This window comes from Hippocampus zosterae, chromosome 11 (genome assembly GCF_025434085.1).
Source record: "Hippocampus zosterae strain Florida chromosome 11, ASM2543408v3, whole genome shotgun sequence".
NCBI lineage: Eukaryota > Metazoa > Chordata > Actinopteri > Syngnathiformes > Syngnathidae > Hippocampus > Hippocampus zosterae.
In genome coordinates, this window is record NC_067461.1 from 2,817,328 (window position 1) to 2,833,129 (window position 15,802).

The 15,802-nt window shown below is 48.9% G+C and overlaps 2 protein-coding genes across 4 annotated transcripts in view; both read left to right on the forward strand.

The window, feature by feature from the left end:
* The window catches only part of fam13c (family with sequence similarity 13 member C), a 386,051-nt gene that overhangs the window by 90,970 nt on the left and 279,279 nt on the right, over window positions 1–15,802 (forward strand). The window lies entirely within an intron of this gene.
* Window positions 1,588–15,802, forward strand: part of rgs7a (regulator of G protein signaling 7a) — a 120,126-nt gene continuing 105,911 nt past the window's right edge. The window contains exons 1-2 of one of the 3 annotated variants that reach the window (XM_052079764.1): window positions 1,588–1,918; window positions 3,810–3,930. In XM_052079764.1, the coding sequence (XP_051935724.1) occupies window positions 3,853–3,930 (78 nt within the window). In that variant the 5' untranslated portion in view covers window positions 1,588–1,918; window positions 3,810–3,852. Of the gene's footprint in view, window positions 1,919–2,254; window positions 2,417–3,809; window positions 3,931–15,802 lie in introns of those variants that run through there. The other 2 variants (XM_052079762.1, XM_052079763.1) reach the window with 2 other exon arrangements.

Genomic DNA, 15,802 nt, shown 5'->3' on the forward strand with positions numbered 1-15,802 from the left:
AACACTGAGGACAATGGGTCGATTTGACCCGGCTATTCTCAATGTGCCCAAAGCATCCCGAGAAACATTGTTGGAGCTCATTAGTAACCGTTTTCATTGCAAATGTGTCAAAATGAATCGTTTCTTACTGCCCGTTGCCAAGTTTCATACGCGGAAAGGCTTCAACTTGACAGTGGGTCGTTTTGACCCACAACATAACAGGAGGGTTAAGTCAATGATGTCCCCACTGAAGGTCCTGGTACCACCTATGACCCATTTTGACCAACAATGTACTGTCAACTCCTCGTCTGTGTGCCCGCCCGTGATAAAATAAATAAATCACAGGGGAAAACCAGGTGAGTTGAATATTCAGGTCCACCTGCCCCAAATCGCAAATCCAAAGAGAGCAAAGGGGACGAGAGGACAGGAAACAAACACGAGCGCTAGCTACGGGGTCACATCTGCAATGCTTCACGCTTCAACTGCGCTGCTGAGCCCGAACGGAATGACATCCTTACCGTTTGTTAACACCGCATTCATTCACACGGAATCAAAACGGCGCATTGGCAAATTCCTGATATCTTCTCAGCATAACCAGGGTCTGTCCCTGCTTTGAGTATTAGTCGAAAAAAAAAAGTGGTATGGCACATCCCCAGAACTAAACTAAAGTCCACGAGCTTAATACTAACAAATGGGAAATTCTTTACTCATCCATCCATCCATTTTCGGATCCGTTTTATCTTCACAAGGGTCGCGGGCGTGCTGGAGCCCATCCCAGCTGTCTTCAGGCAGTAGGCGGGGGACACTCAGAACCGGTTGCCAGCCAATCGCAGGGTGGAAATTTAATTGTGTGTGTGTGTATATATATATATATATATATATATCGGCCCGGTAGTCCAGTGGTTAGCACGTCGGCTTCACAGTGCAGAGGTACCGGGTTCGATTCCAGCTCCGGCCTCCCTGTGTGGAGTTTGCATGTTCTCCCCGGGCCTGCGTGGGTTTTCTCCGGGTGCTCCGGTTTCCTCCCACATTCCAAAAAACATGCATGGCAGGCTGATTGGACGCTCTAAATTGTCCCTAGGTGTGAGTGTGAACGTGGATGGTTGTTCGTCTATGTGTGCCCTGCGATTGGCTGGCAACCGATTCAGGGTGTCCCCCGCCTACTGCCCGAAGACAGCTGGGATCGGCTCCAGCACCCCCCGCGACCCTAGTGAGGAGCAAGCAGCTCGGAAGATGAATGAATGAATGAATGAATATATATATATATATATACACACACACACACAAAATTAAATTATATATATATATGGAGAGAGAAAGAGAGCAATCAATAAAACAAAAAAAATGTTATTTGTAGGCTTAGTAAATCATTTTGGAATGAGAGAAATTTGATCATTTCATATGGTCCACCTAAATCTTTCATACCTAATATTTCGAAGCACACTGATTGAGATTTGTTTATTTTTTTTATTTTTAAGGTTCAACCTACTGTTGTTTGGCGTGACGAGCAATTTGTAGTTCGAATGAACACGTCGACGACTTTCTATCAACGCGCTGGAGGTCGATTCTATTCGGGAACTCAGCGTTCCTCAAAACGGGCCGCAACTTATTCCGCGCACGCGATTGGTCCCGGATCGATGCGCGTCCACGGCGCGGCGAGGGTGCGCGCCTGCTTGCTTGCCTGCTTGCTTGCTCGGCAGCATAGCGGGGAGGAAGAAGCGCGGCGAGTGTCGGCGAGCAAAAGAGCGAGACGGGGAGCGAATCGCCCGCCGAATGTCCGCCTCCCGGAGCCACCGATGAGCCCGCCTCGCCTTCCTCGGCGCGCCGCTTGACAACGCTCGAGGCCGGCTGGATCCACGGCGTCCGCGCACGTCCCGATCCACGGGTCCCACCAGCCTTGGTGGTGGTGTGTGGGGGGGTGGCTGCGCTTTTTTTTCAGGTGAACAACCCCCCCCCCCCCCCTCCTCGCTCGCACTCTCCATACACACCGCCGACTGTCCTCGTCTTTCTCCTCGCTTGCTTTTATTTGTTGTTGTCTTGTCTTGTTGTGTGTTTACGCGCGGACGAGGGGCGTTGTTGATCGCTGTCCAAGGTGCTGCCCGAGACACACAAGGCGGCCTCGTGCACGCGCACCTCGCATGCACGCGCCACTTCGTGCTTTCTTGCATTCTTTCTTTTCGTGGTTTTTTTTTCTCATGCATGCACGCGACGTAAGTGGAGGAGAAGGGAGGAGGGGGGCTATTTCATGTTGTGTGCGCGGGGGGTGGGGGGGGGATAAATAACGGCAATGACGACGGAACGCTCCATTTGGCTGCGTGAGCCCCCCTCAGAGTGGCTGCTGTGTCTTAGCTGCATTGTGGAGGACCTCCTCCAGGGACGGTGTGCTGTTCCGACTGCATCTGCGGTTGCTCTCATCTTTGGCCGAGACATTTTAACGGTGCGTCCCCGACATCGGGCAAAAAAATACCAAAATGACTGTTCATCGGCGTGTCACAATGTGGCGCATTCGTCCGACTTGCCGCGCAGGCCGCCGGGGGCTCGCATCACACTCGGCGGCGATGGTGTGAATGTTTGTCTCTTTACGTCCCGTATGACTGACAAGCGACCGATCCGGGGCGTCGTCCGATGTCGGCTACAGCTCCCCTGTGACCCCCCCAGAACACGATAAGCGTTGCGGAATATGGCCCGGTTGCGGATTATTTTTGAATTTCCGGTTCGAGGCGGCTTGTACACATGCACCAACTTTTTCGAAATCAAATCATCGGCGAGCTTTTTATTTTTTTAAAATGAGTTTGAGCTTAGTTTGAAGTTGTAATATCACCGTCTACCACTAGATGGCACAGGTGGCTTTTTTTGCACTTTCCACTCCAACCGATTTGGAATGACATAGAACCTGAATAATAGAAACATTTTGAGTTGATTTTTGTGGAAAAATGCACAAGATTAGTCGCACCAAATGTTTTGTTGAGCATTCTTGTGCGGTCCCTGAATGGTAATTTTTATGCATGATTTACGTTTATCTCAAAAAGGCATGCGCATTAGTTGCTCACCTTAAGGGGGCGGGGGCAGGGGGGTAAAGTTTCTCAAGTATTCCTGGCAGCGCCCCTGTTGCCGGGTTGAATGAAGAAAGCCGATTCCACAGGCGGAAGCTGAGCTCGGGAGGAAAAAAAACCACCAAAAAACAAACGACCTGAAAGACAAAAGCATTTTCGCTTGCGGCGACAGCACTTTTTACACAAAAAAACTCAGCGCAGCTCTGCTTACCTCTCGGCATCCTGCAAAGTAGCCTATTTCATCTAGAGTCACAAGACGGTCATTTTCGACACTCGCATCCGGAACAGGGTCACAGTGGGGGGCGCCAGAGACTCTCACAGATGACGGATGACACCTTGAGTTGGTCGGGGGGGCTTCAGTGGAAGAGTCCTTTTTGACATATGACGTGCACAACCATACATGTCCTGGTTTAGAATTTAGAACCTCGGGTGCTGGAATGTAAACAAAGCAGGAAGGACGCTCTGCACAATGAGGAAATGCTAAAAGCATCTGAGCGCAGAAGGACCCCGTGGGAAGACTTCTCGTGCTACATGAAATTTTGCATCCTCTTCCAAAAATGGACATTGGGTTAAAAAAAAAAGAAAAAAAAAGAATCACCATCCTTGTCAAGACCATGCGGGACGTGAACAGGTGCACAAGCAGCAAAAGAGAGCAGCACATTTGTCCCGCGAGTAAATGTCAAATATGTTTAAACAGGATCCGGTAAGAGCGAGACGGGCCCTTTTAGGCACCATTGTCCCGCCGACACACTCCAATATCCGTTCTGTCCGTCGCAGGAGCACCCGACGTTTCCTGCGGAAGAGCGGCTTATACTGGACCATGGCGCAGACCAACAGCGGCGGGCAGGGGACCAACGGGGTAGCGGACGAGTCCCCCAACATGATCGTTTACAGGAAGGTACGTTCAGAGATCCCATCTGCGCTTTTCGGCGTCTGCCCGACGAGGACCGCGTGCCGCTTGTGTGCCGTTTGCCCTCCCCCCCGAGCGCGCTCGAAGCCGCCCGACTGCAAAACGAATCACGCAGCAAAAAGAATGACATGTAAATGCAAAGACAAACTTTGTTCTAGAAAGATTGCCAGCGCTAATGCTAACGTCAAGGTATTTAAGGTTTAGCTGACAGGCTAACAAAAAGTTAGCATGGCATTCCGGGAGTGATATATTCGTTCGTTCGTTCGTCTTCCGAGCCGCTTGATCCTCACTAGGGTCGCGGGGGGTGCTGGAGCCCATCCCAGCTGTCTTCGGGCAGTCGGCGGGGGACACCCTGAATCGGTTGCCAGCCAATCGCAGGGCACACAGAGACGAACAACCATTCGCACTCACACTCACACCTAGGGACAATTTTAGAGTGTTCAATCAGCCTGCCACGCATGTTTTTGGAATGTGGGAGGAAACCGGAGCACCCGGAGAAAACCCACGCAGGCCCGGGGAGAACATGCAAACTCCACACAGGGAGGCCGGAGCTGGAATCGAACCCGGCACCTCTGCACTGTGAAGCCGATGTGCTAACCACTGGACTACTGGGCCGCCCGGAGTGATATATATATATATATATATATATATATATATATATATATTTTTTTTTTTTTTTTTTTACTCGACAATACTCAAAAGGCATATTTTCATTATAATCTGTGAGCACAAATTTCTTCTTCTACTCTTCTTACTATTGATGTTAGCGTGCAGGAGTTGAGATGGGATCAACATCATTTCAGGAAATGGATATTTTTGGCGAATACTTTTTCCTGTTTGTTGGTGTGTCGAGAGCTTCTTTTAATGTCAAATGTGTGCGTTGGCTGATGAGAAAATAATGTAAAAAAAAAATATATATATATGATATATTATTGATACAGCATCATCCAATATGGGTCCCTTGGATTCCTATTCGTCCATCTGCTGCAGATGTGTGTTGTTTTTTTTTATCCCCGCCCCCCGTCATTTTGCAACAGTACTCGGCTTTTTCCAAAAGAGTGCTCCTAATTTTGGAAGGGGGGTGGGGGGGGGGGGGGGGGTACAGCGTATGGCGATATCAGCTGATGAGGTGTGCGGCGACTGTTTGGACTGCTGGCATCGTTAACAATATCGGTTGAAAGCATTTTTGTCTGCATTCATGGAGGAGAAGTGGCACCGGCAGAATGTGAGCAAAGTTAGTGGAGTATATTTGGAGGATGGACAAAAAAAAAGGCGGGGGGGGGGTGAGGGGGGTGGTAACAAGATAACTTAATCCAACCCTGCTTCACACGTCAAACACATTCATGAACCCATTATGGTCTGATGCAACATTCACACAGTGCACTTGATTGCTTTTATTCACTTCTTGGGGGGGGGGGGTTCTTCTTCTTTTTTTTTTTTTTTTTTTAAACATGTTCCTGAACACGAAGGCAAATGACACGCCGTGAAATCCCGTTTTAAATTCTGCATGCGTATACGCTCGGTTGGCAAAGATAGAGGATTTTTGGGTTGGAGCCTTAATTGGAAGATAAAATGTTTCAAACTCGAGGCGGGATTCTAATTTTAACACCTGTAATGTGACATAAAGATGGACGAGCGTGCGCACGCTGTTCATTTGATCGCAATCTTTTGATGCGTTGACGATGAAACCATTTGTGGAAATTGCTTCCCTGCCGACAGGAGAGGCTTCTGTTCCCCGGTGGCCCAGACTTTATTAGCCACAAAAAGATAACAAAGAAAAAAAAGGGGTGGGGGCGGAGGGGGTGGGGGGCTGATCCATTTTAGTCTCCTCCTCGCTGGCGTGTAAAAAAGCATGAAGCCAAATTCACTTAGCCTTGATGCTAGGCTTAAAGTGAGAAGCTCGGTCATCCGGGAGGGGCTCCGAGTCGAGCCGCTTCTCCTCCACATCGAGCGGAGCCAGATGAGGTGGCTTGGGCATCTGATTCGGATGCCTCCTGAGCGCCTCCCTGGTGAGGTGTTCCGGGCATGTCCCACCGGGAGGAGACCCCGGGGAAGACCCAGGACACGCTGGAGAGACTATGTCACCCAGCTTGCCTGGGAACGACTCGGGATCCCCCGGGGAGAGCTGGAAGAAGTAGCTAGGGAGAGAGGGAAGTCTGGGCTTCCCTGCTAAAGCTGTTGCCCCCGCGACCCGGCCCCGGATAAGCGGTAGATGATGGATGGATGGGCTAGGCTCCCATAATCAAGTGCGAGCTATGCATCGAGAACATGTAGCGCTGCCCGATGGGCCGTTTGATGATTTGCTTCACGTTCACGTGCAGCCATAAAGTGAACATTTTCTCATCTTACCTGCGCATGAGTCAGGCGTGCAGTCAATTTTTGCCATTTCGCCCGCTTCACCGTTCGGGGAGCGCCACTGTTCTCCATCTGCTCCCGCGCGGCGGGAAGCGGATGCGCTTAGCATGATACCGTAGTCCCCCCACTAATAGCACTTGCGTGCTAGTGCGATATCATTGCCGGGGTGGGACAGGATTTGGTGGGCTGGTGGCACACAAAAAAGCATTTGCTGCCTTGAGTCATCATCTTCAGGAAGTAACCAAAGAAAAGTGACTCAGGTTGGTTCACATCCTGAGCCAAAACAGTAAATTTGGCACGAAACTGGATGGATTTGACTCGACAAGATGTTTACTGGGGCTCCCTCTAGTGGTACGTCAGAGTAAGCACGTCCTCGATGCCGACTGGCTGTCGCCGAAAACGGGACGGCTACCCGGGCCGGCCTGGAATAATGATAAATATGATGAGCGACGGGGCAGCCCGCTAGTCCAGTGGTTAGCACGTGGGCTTCACAGTGCAGAGGTACCGGGTTCGATTCCAGCTCCGGCCTCCCTGTGTGGAGTTTGCATGTTGTCCCCGGGCCTGCGTGGGTTTTCTCCGGGTGCTCCGGTTTCCTCCCACATTCCAAAAATATGCATGGCAGGCTGATTGAACACTCTAAATTGTCCCTAGGTGTGAGTGTGAGTGCGGATGGTTGTTCGTCTCTGTGTGCCCTGCGATTGGCTGGCAACCAATTCAGGGTGTCCCCCGCCTACTGCCCGGAGACAGCTGGGATAGGCTCCAGCACCCCCCGCGACCCTAGTGAGGATCAAGTGGTACGGAAGATGAATGAATGAATGAATGAATGAATGATGAGCGACGGGTTAACGTGCCCATCTAAGTAGACAAAACAGACGTTTTCACTCGCGGAAAGCAGCACTTCAAATAATCAGCGTTGCCATATAGGTGCAAATATCCCAGCAACCACTGCGTCCACTTCAGCTTACTGCCTTCAGGGGGCGCCGATGTGTGCATTTTCAGCAAAGTCCTTGCAGCTCTGCTTACCTTTTGGCTTGGGGTTTTTTCCCTGACTGTGTGGTCCGTGTGGCCACGTCTTGAAATTGTCAGATTGTCGCAGGCCTGGCTGCCAAGTGGGCGGTCGATTGGCGAGGATTGACAACGGCTCGTTGGCTGGCACACGTTCAGAAGGAATGACGGATAAGCAAAGAATTGCTTGGCTGTTCAATTATAAACAATCACTCCACAGACGGACGGCGCCGAAAGCTCAGCCGGAACAAAAGCATCCTCTCGTCGGCTTTTTTTTTTTTGGTGGGGGGGGGGGGTGCGCTTCATGCTTTCACACACACAACCTGCCTCTTTGCTTCGAGCAGACCTTTGTTCTGGCGCGCACTTTCCTGACCTACATACACGGCGCCGCGAAAAAGGGAAAAGGCCCGTGACGGCAGCCAGGATGAAAACGCCGCTTCTGGAATGACTTGGGGGGTCAAACTTCAATGGGAAGGGAGGGGGGGTCTCGGGTCAGGCGGATGACAGGTGCTCTTGACCCGCTTCTCGTCATAAACTTGCTGTGTAAACACCGCAATCAATGTTGATATTAGCACGCTGTCGTCTCCTCAATAGTTACCGTTGGGAGTTGCGTAACAAGAGCACAGGGGAGTTCTCTGGTTCATGCCAGTTAAAAGAAGTGCTTCAAACTCAGGCCCCGTAAAGCTGCATCCATGGGATGGACGGACGGACGGACGGACAAGTGGCCATGTTGACCTGCTGACCTTGGAGACCAGTACCCGTAGCCAAGAGTCCCAACACCGTCCACAGTACAGGACCTGTTTTGTAAAATTAGAGGAAAAAAAAAGAATAAAACACCTCAACACAATAGTTTGCATGGTTCTCATACTGAGAAGAAAAAAATTTGCAAAAAAAAATAAAATTTAAAAAAATCGCTAAATTAGCTAATGACTCCACTTCACCTCCAGTAAACGCGTCGTTTCCCCTGTTGTGTCGCCGTTTTGTTTTTCTTCTGCCTTGCCGTCCGAGTCCCCACGTTCGCAAACCCAATCGCCCCTCCCCCCCCCCATTTCTTTCTCTTCAAGACCCGCCGCGCACCGAGCAACATGGCCCAGCGCGGCCAAAATGGCCAACAGTAAACAAAATTACAGTCGGTGACTCATAACCCTCACCCTGGCAATTGACCTTTGCAAATGCCAACTCGCCGCGATGGAAAATCTGTGACCGACGCCCCCCCACCACTCCCTCCCTTTGGTCTTCTAATAGCTAAACACTGAGGAACCACGTGTACTGTAGTGTTTTGTTTTTAACCAACCACGAACATTGCGAGACGATTAAGTAAGAAGCAGACAGTATATCATCATAATACAAAGAGAGGAAATGAGTGAGAGTGCAAGAAAGAGAGAGAGAGAGTATGTGTGTGAATATTTGAGAGGCTACTTGCAATGATTGCCCCGTTCAATCATTCACAAAGACTCTCCACGCTTCGCTTTTTAGCCATAGGGGCATGATTGTAAAACACGCTTCATAGATACCGGTCATACGAAAAAGAATGGCTTGGCGGCAGGACAGCCAAACTCTCCAGGATATCCCCCCCCCCTCCTGCCACCCCAAAGAAATCGAGAGAGATGTAACCCCCCCCCCCCCCCCACCCAGCCCCTAGCGCATGTGTGTGTCCAATCTCGTGTGCGTGGCATGAATAATATGGCGACGCGTAGCGTGATGTCGGGCGCGAGCGAGCTGAATTTTTCATGCAAGCCTAAAAACACAAGTTCACAAGGGGGGCCGGGAGGGGGGGGGGGACATCGGAGCTCGCCGGCCGGGGCCTTTTCGTGTGCCGCGCGACACGCGGCGTCAAATATAAATCTTTTTTAATACGCCGTTACTTGCCAGTTGTCTCGCGACGACGCAGCAGCACAAAGGCTCGAAAGAGCAGAACGGCGCCGCCCTTTGGCAAGTGAGGATCGGTGCAGTTGTGAATCAAAACGTATTGCGCAAATGCGATTTGTTGTGCTGCAAAAAAAAAAAAATAGGAATCCTTTGTTGTACGGCATTGTTATTTTTATTCTGCTTCTGCTGTTATTTTGAACCGGACTTCAAAACACAATTTCTTCCGATTTATTTCTGTTGTCGTGACCTTTGACCTTTCCCCGTCGGTGGCCGCCTTCTGCCGAAATCGACCCGCGAGTTGACGTCTTCCATTTCCTTTCCTTTCTATTGTTTTTAATCTTTCAATTGTTGCCAACAACGTCTCGGAAGACGGCCATTTTCCCCCCAAGGGGGGAATGGCAATCCGGCGCGGCGCTGAAACGCACCATTATCCCGTCAAGTGTCTTGACTGCTGAGCTGCCGGTCCACTCATATTTACATCTCGGCTGCCACTAAAACGTTCTCCCGGCAAGCCACTTTGGCTATTGTCTCGTTTGCGGATCCATTAATCCGCAACGGAGACACCGATGGCGCTTTTTGTTCCAAGCGCCGGTATTTCGCGCCGTTATTATTCTCTCCGATGCATGGAGGAAAGTGTCCTGTTTTGCATAGCGGGGGGGCTTTACACGCGTGTCAATACGGATCGTTTTTGACGTAAGCGCTCTCCCCCCCGGTGACATGCTGGCTTTGCGGCAAATGAGGTAAAAGGGGGAGCGCGCGGCTGTGTGATTTCTCTCGTTTCTCTTCTCCCTCGGAGCGCTTGAGAAGACGCAGTCGCGTCGACGGCATTCAATAGAATTACTGTCATTATGTAATTTTTTTTTTTTTTTAACGGGTGGCAAAGGCCCGATTCAAATCAACACACCTTTCCATCCAGACGTCTCGTCGTAAAAGCTAGCGCCGTCATCAGTGATCGGGTTTGAATGTATGGCATGATTGAACGTTGGTCTTACGTTTTCAATAGCGCATATTCGAATGGTGGACTGTCTAAAATGCTTCACGTAAGCGTTGGAAATTTAAAATAAAAAAAAAAAAAGCTTCATTTTCACATAATATCAGATTCACATGGACATTTTGACTGACGCCCACTTCCACCTTTGTAAAAGATGAGAAGGATCGCCTTTATAAATAGGTGTCAAACTCAAGGGGGCGGGGCTTGAGTTTGTCCACAATCATTTTGCAGAACAGCGATCGTAGTTTTCTGATATGAAGCGACGTTGATGTTTTTCGATAAAAAAAGGAAAACACCTTCAATCCAAAATATCTCGGACTATTTCCAGAGGTCAAAGTGGGCATCGCTAGAAAATTCCGCATACATTTTGGTGATGATTAATCGCAAATGTTTTCAAACATTACGTTTTTCAGAATCGTCCAAAATACCGGAGGCAACTGTTTGGATATTTTCGGAAGGCTTCCTTTTTGAATATTTTTCATCCAGATGGGCAAACTATCCATCCATCATCTACCGCTTATCCGGGGCCGCGTCGCGGGGGCAACAGCTTTAGCAGGGAAGCCCAGACTTCCCTCTCCCTAGCTACTTCGTCCAGCTCTCCCCCGGGGGATCCCGAGTCGTTCCCAGGCAAGCTGGGTGACATAGTCTCTCCAGCGTGTCCTGGGTCTTCCTCGGGGTCTCCTCCCGGTGGGACATGACCGGAACACCTCACCAGGGAGGCGTTCAGGAGGCATCCGAATAAGATGCCCAAGCCACCTCACCTGGCTCCTCTCGATGTGGAGGAGAAGCGGCTCGACTCGGAGCCCCTCCCGGATGTCTGAGCTTCTCACCTTATCTCTAAGGGAGAGCCCGGACACCCTGCGGAGAAAACTCATTTCGGCCGCTTGTATCCGGGCAAACTATCAGATTCGATAATAATAACCATGATGGTAAAACAGAACAAAGCCTTGGTATGTATGATTTGACCCGCTGGTGACGATCGACCGATTTAAAATCGATTTTTTGGGGGGGATAAACTCTCCAAAAAAAAAAAAAAAAACAACTTGAGCCGCAGTGACAACATTGGAGGAACCAGACAAGAGTGCAAATTGTAATAAAATGAAGACGACCTCGCAGTGAAATCACACACGATGTCATCAGCGCCGCCCGCCTTAAGTGATTGTCTGATGGGAGAGCCTCTTCCTGCCGGTGAACTGGATTATTACATTATTTATTCGATGCCGCCTTGCTCATACCCCCCCCCCCCCAAAAAAAAGTCATCTTGTATTCTCTCTGGCGAGATCAGAACCAGCATGAAGACGCCACGGGTCATGTGACGCGTCTTCATGGAGAAGACAGCCGCATACAGCCAAACTTCCTTTATGTTCGACAAAGATGGCGGTTGATGCTTTTGGAGTGATTGTGTAGCAACCCCCCCCTTGACTTTTTTTTTTTTGCCCGTCTCCCTCAATCTATAACCAGAAGATTAGGAAACAGAGAAAGATGGAGGGCGGGTGAGGTGGGCTGATCTATAATTACGAGATTAGAGGAGAAATCTTTTGTACATCTGCTCCCCGTGTGGGCAAACGCGCACGTTACCGCGGCCGCGAGTGCAAATTATGGAAGCGCGCGTCGCCATGGCCCCCCAGCGTGGACGATTGGCTCTCGACTTTGTAATCCATCGTGTCCATATTTGCGGCGGTCAATACCTAAATAGCAATTAGAGGGGGCGGGGGCGTCGCACGTGCCCGCCACAGTCAATAGCGGCCACGGTATGAGATCATCCACCGGTCGGCACCAGCGTCGGCGGCTATATGTTGTTTTTCGAGGCGTTCGGCTGTGAAAATAATGAACAAGCGGCGAGACAAAAAGATTCACACTTTGCGCCGTGTGAAGCTGCGATCAAATGTGAGTTAATTAACAGTTGGAACATTCGGCAGTCGCGTTAGTGTCGACTCGAGCTAACATAGCAAATAGCGAACATCCGCATGCAACTGATGGCTAATTTTATTTATTTATTAATTTGCGGGGGGGGGATGTTGTCGCCCCCCCCATTCCACTGCCCCAAAATATTAGAAAAATATATTGACAGTCTGAATAACAGCCTCACATCAAAAAGCCAAAAGGTAAGCAGAGCTGCAGTGCGTTGTTCGATGCAAGGATTAGCCTTCGCTAGCGGCGTTAGCTTCCGTTCCGCGGCGCATACTTGCTCGGCGAAGTTGGCGATACTTGGAGGGCTGCTTGATTTGAGTGAATTCCGTCTGCCGCATACACACAGTATAGTGTAAGAACTGTGTGTGTGTGTGTGTGTGTGTGTATGTGTGTGTGTATAAAATACAAAAAATTAGTCTTGAAAGGTCACGTCAAGTCAACAGTATTTATAGAGGACCTTCAAACAGCCATCGCCGCACACAAAGTGCTGTACATGGAGCATGGTTGTGGTAAGTAAAGGTAAGGTAAAAGTCGGCAAAATCAAGTACACATCGTGGTTTATTTAAAAAAAAAACAAAAAAAAATATTAATAATAATAATGTGTCCACAGTTTGTACATGTACCTCACTGTGGGTCACATTCACCTTCATTCCACGATTCTAAAATGCCTTGCAATTTTTGCAACTGCTGTTGTGATCAACCGAGAGAGAGAAAATAGAAAAAAAAGAAGAAGAAGAAAAAAAAAGGGACTTATTGGATCGGTACCTGCGTCACAAGGCACTCGAAAAGCGCACCGGGGTTAACGGCACTGGACGTGATGAAAGGAGCTATTGAACCATCTCTGGAAGAGAGTGCTATTGATTGCTCCATTTTCCCATCTGCAACAAAAAAAAAAAAAATCAAAATCAAAATTTAAAAAAAAATCAAATACAGAAAACAATGACGACATTCCCACCTAGTCTAAATTATTCCTTGACGTTTTCCTTCTGGGCCCGACGGCTCGAGCCGCTGTAACGTTTACGATTCGACGTGATCGAATATAAAGTTTGGCCTCTCGACAGAGTATTGCCACCACGCGAGAAATCCCATCAGCGCACCACCTGTGGCGATCGATGAAAATACGGGAATTTTTCTAATGGCGATATCTCAATTTGAGCTGCCATGTGTTAAGGCAGCGAAGAAATGGGCACTCTGTCTGCTTCTAAGCCACCCCCCCTCCCCACACACACATACACACACCCTCGCCCCCCGCACCTGCCAATCGGTGTACGGCTGCCCCGGCTGGAGCCTTTTAGTCCCGTCACTTTGGATTATGTAAGGGTCGAAGTCAGCCTGGGCGTTAAGATAGTGGCCGAATTGGGTCTCGTCGTTGTCTGGCCTACAAGGACCCAAAAAACAAAAAAGTCTTTGTGACCGTGTACTTCCGGAGGCACGGCGCCACATCCTTAACATGTGTGGTCAAGGGAAAACCAAGGATGAAATTGTCTCGAGATGAGATGAGATGAAATTGTCTCGAGATGATGTGAGATGAGAGATGTGGGATGTGGGATGAGGGATGAGGGATGAGAGATGAGAGATGAGAGATGTGAGATGAGATGAAATTGTCTCGAGATGAGATGAGATGAAATTGTCTCGAGATGAGATGAGATGTGAGTTGAGATGAGATATGAGAGATGAGATGTGAGATGAGAGATGAGATGTGAGATGAGAGATGTGATGAGAGATGAGATGTGAGATGAGATGAAATTGTCTCGAGATGAGATGAGATGAAATTGTCTCGAGATGAGATGAGATGAGATGTGAGATGAGATATGAGAGATGAGATGTGAGATGAGAGATGAAATTGTCTCGAGATGAGATGAGATGTGAGATGAGATGTGAGATGAGATGAGAGATGAGATGAGAGATGAGATGAAATTGTCTCGAGATGAGAGATGATATGAGAGATGAGATATGATATGAGATATGATATGAGATATGATATGAGATATGATATGAGATATGATATGAGATATGATATGAGATATGATATGAGATGAGATATGAGATGAGATATGAGATGAGATATGAGATATCCTTTATTTGTCCCACACTGGGGAAATTTACAGCCTCCAGCAGCAAGAATGTAGGTAGAAAGAAGAAAGAAGAAAAAAAAACAACAAACACCGTTCAATTAAGTGCAACATAAAAGATAAAATGGATAAATTGCAGTGCCATTTACAATTGTCTTTCACGTCATTTAATTATTATTATTATTATTGTTGTTGTTATAATTTGCTGACTCAACATCTTCGGAGATGAAGTAGCAATGCTGCAGTTGCTCGTTTCACGTCTTATGGAATCATTTGGTAGTAATTGGGATGTTTACACCGTCTGACATGTTTTTTTTTTTTACATCGGCAAATGTTCACATTTGACACGTTGTAGTTGGCGGCCATTTTATCGGAAAACGTCACAATGAACGACCGACCGTTGGAAGGCGCAGATTCGTCGCAATCCGGGGGACCGAGTCGGCAAAAACGCCGTGACCGCCCGCCTCCGAATGAAGCGTAAACGAGCTTCTCCCTGCATTTTGCCCCGATGAAAATGTTCAGGCAAGGAACGGCGAGCATTAACAGGAGGAAAGCGCCGCTTCTCCACTCCTGCGCCTCCACGTACATTTCCTCACCCCATCGCCAAATCCCAAATCGTATTTGCAGCCTTCAAAAGTCAACAGCAATAAGAAATCTCGTCGTCGTCTCGCCGCCGTTTATTTTCTCAGCCGCAATCCAGGATATCGTTTTCTTCCCCGCCGAGCGTCCTTCTCGCGATTCTCACACGTCAGCCTGCCTCGCTTCTGTTTTGGCCTCGTTCCCTCTTCCGCTGCCTTTATGCGACGACCCCCCCCCCTCCCCCCCTCCCCCACTCATGTCCCTCTTCACCTCTTTGATGCCTTTGATGTGAACTTGGTCTGCTCTTTTCACCTGTGCGCCGAAGATATGCACCTCTTGCTTTGGTGACATCCCTTCTCATAACAACCCCCCCAGCCCCTCAGCCCCCCTCCCCACCCCACTTTGCTCTAAAACCCCGAATGCCCGCCGGTTCCGTCCTCTCACATCCCTCTCGTATCGCTTTGAAGTTGTCAGAGCCCGATTCGGAGGAGCGTGCCACTCCACTGCGCTTTTATCCTCACAAAGAGATGGCGGACGCAGTGGGGTAGGGGGTTTGAGGAGGGGGGCCGGGGGGGGGGGGGCAACATATTCAGACCCTGCTGTAGTACAGTCATCCCTCCTCCTGTGTGAAATGATTCACTCGTGACTCATAGCTTTTATTGGGGACTTGAGTTCAACAACAACAACTCTGGATGTGTTATTTTTTTTTTCCAATTCTGCAACTGTTGCCCAGAGTGGCCAATCGATTGGTTTGCATGACTCAATAAGTTGATAGCCCCCCCCAAAGAAAATATATGTTATATATTTTCTTTTTATCTTAAAACGGCTTACCTTAACTAGCCACACAAATCCACTGGGAAGGTAACTTAATTAATCGCAATTAACGCGATAATTTGAAACCTCGATTGATTTTTTTTTTTCAAACGCTTGCTCCAGCTGAGCACTCTTAAGTGGTAGTAACAGCGTTCTACACTAGATGGCAGACATTGCTCACCGGCGCATCCAACCCCCAATTTTGTGTATTTGTGCATCAGAAAAGAAAAATGGCATCTCTCCCGGTAAAAAAAAAAAAAAAAAA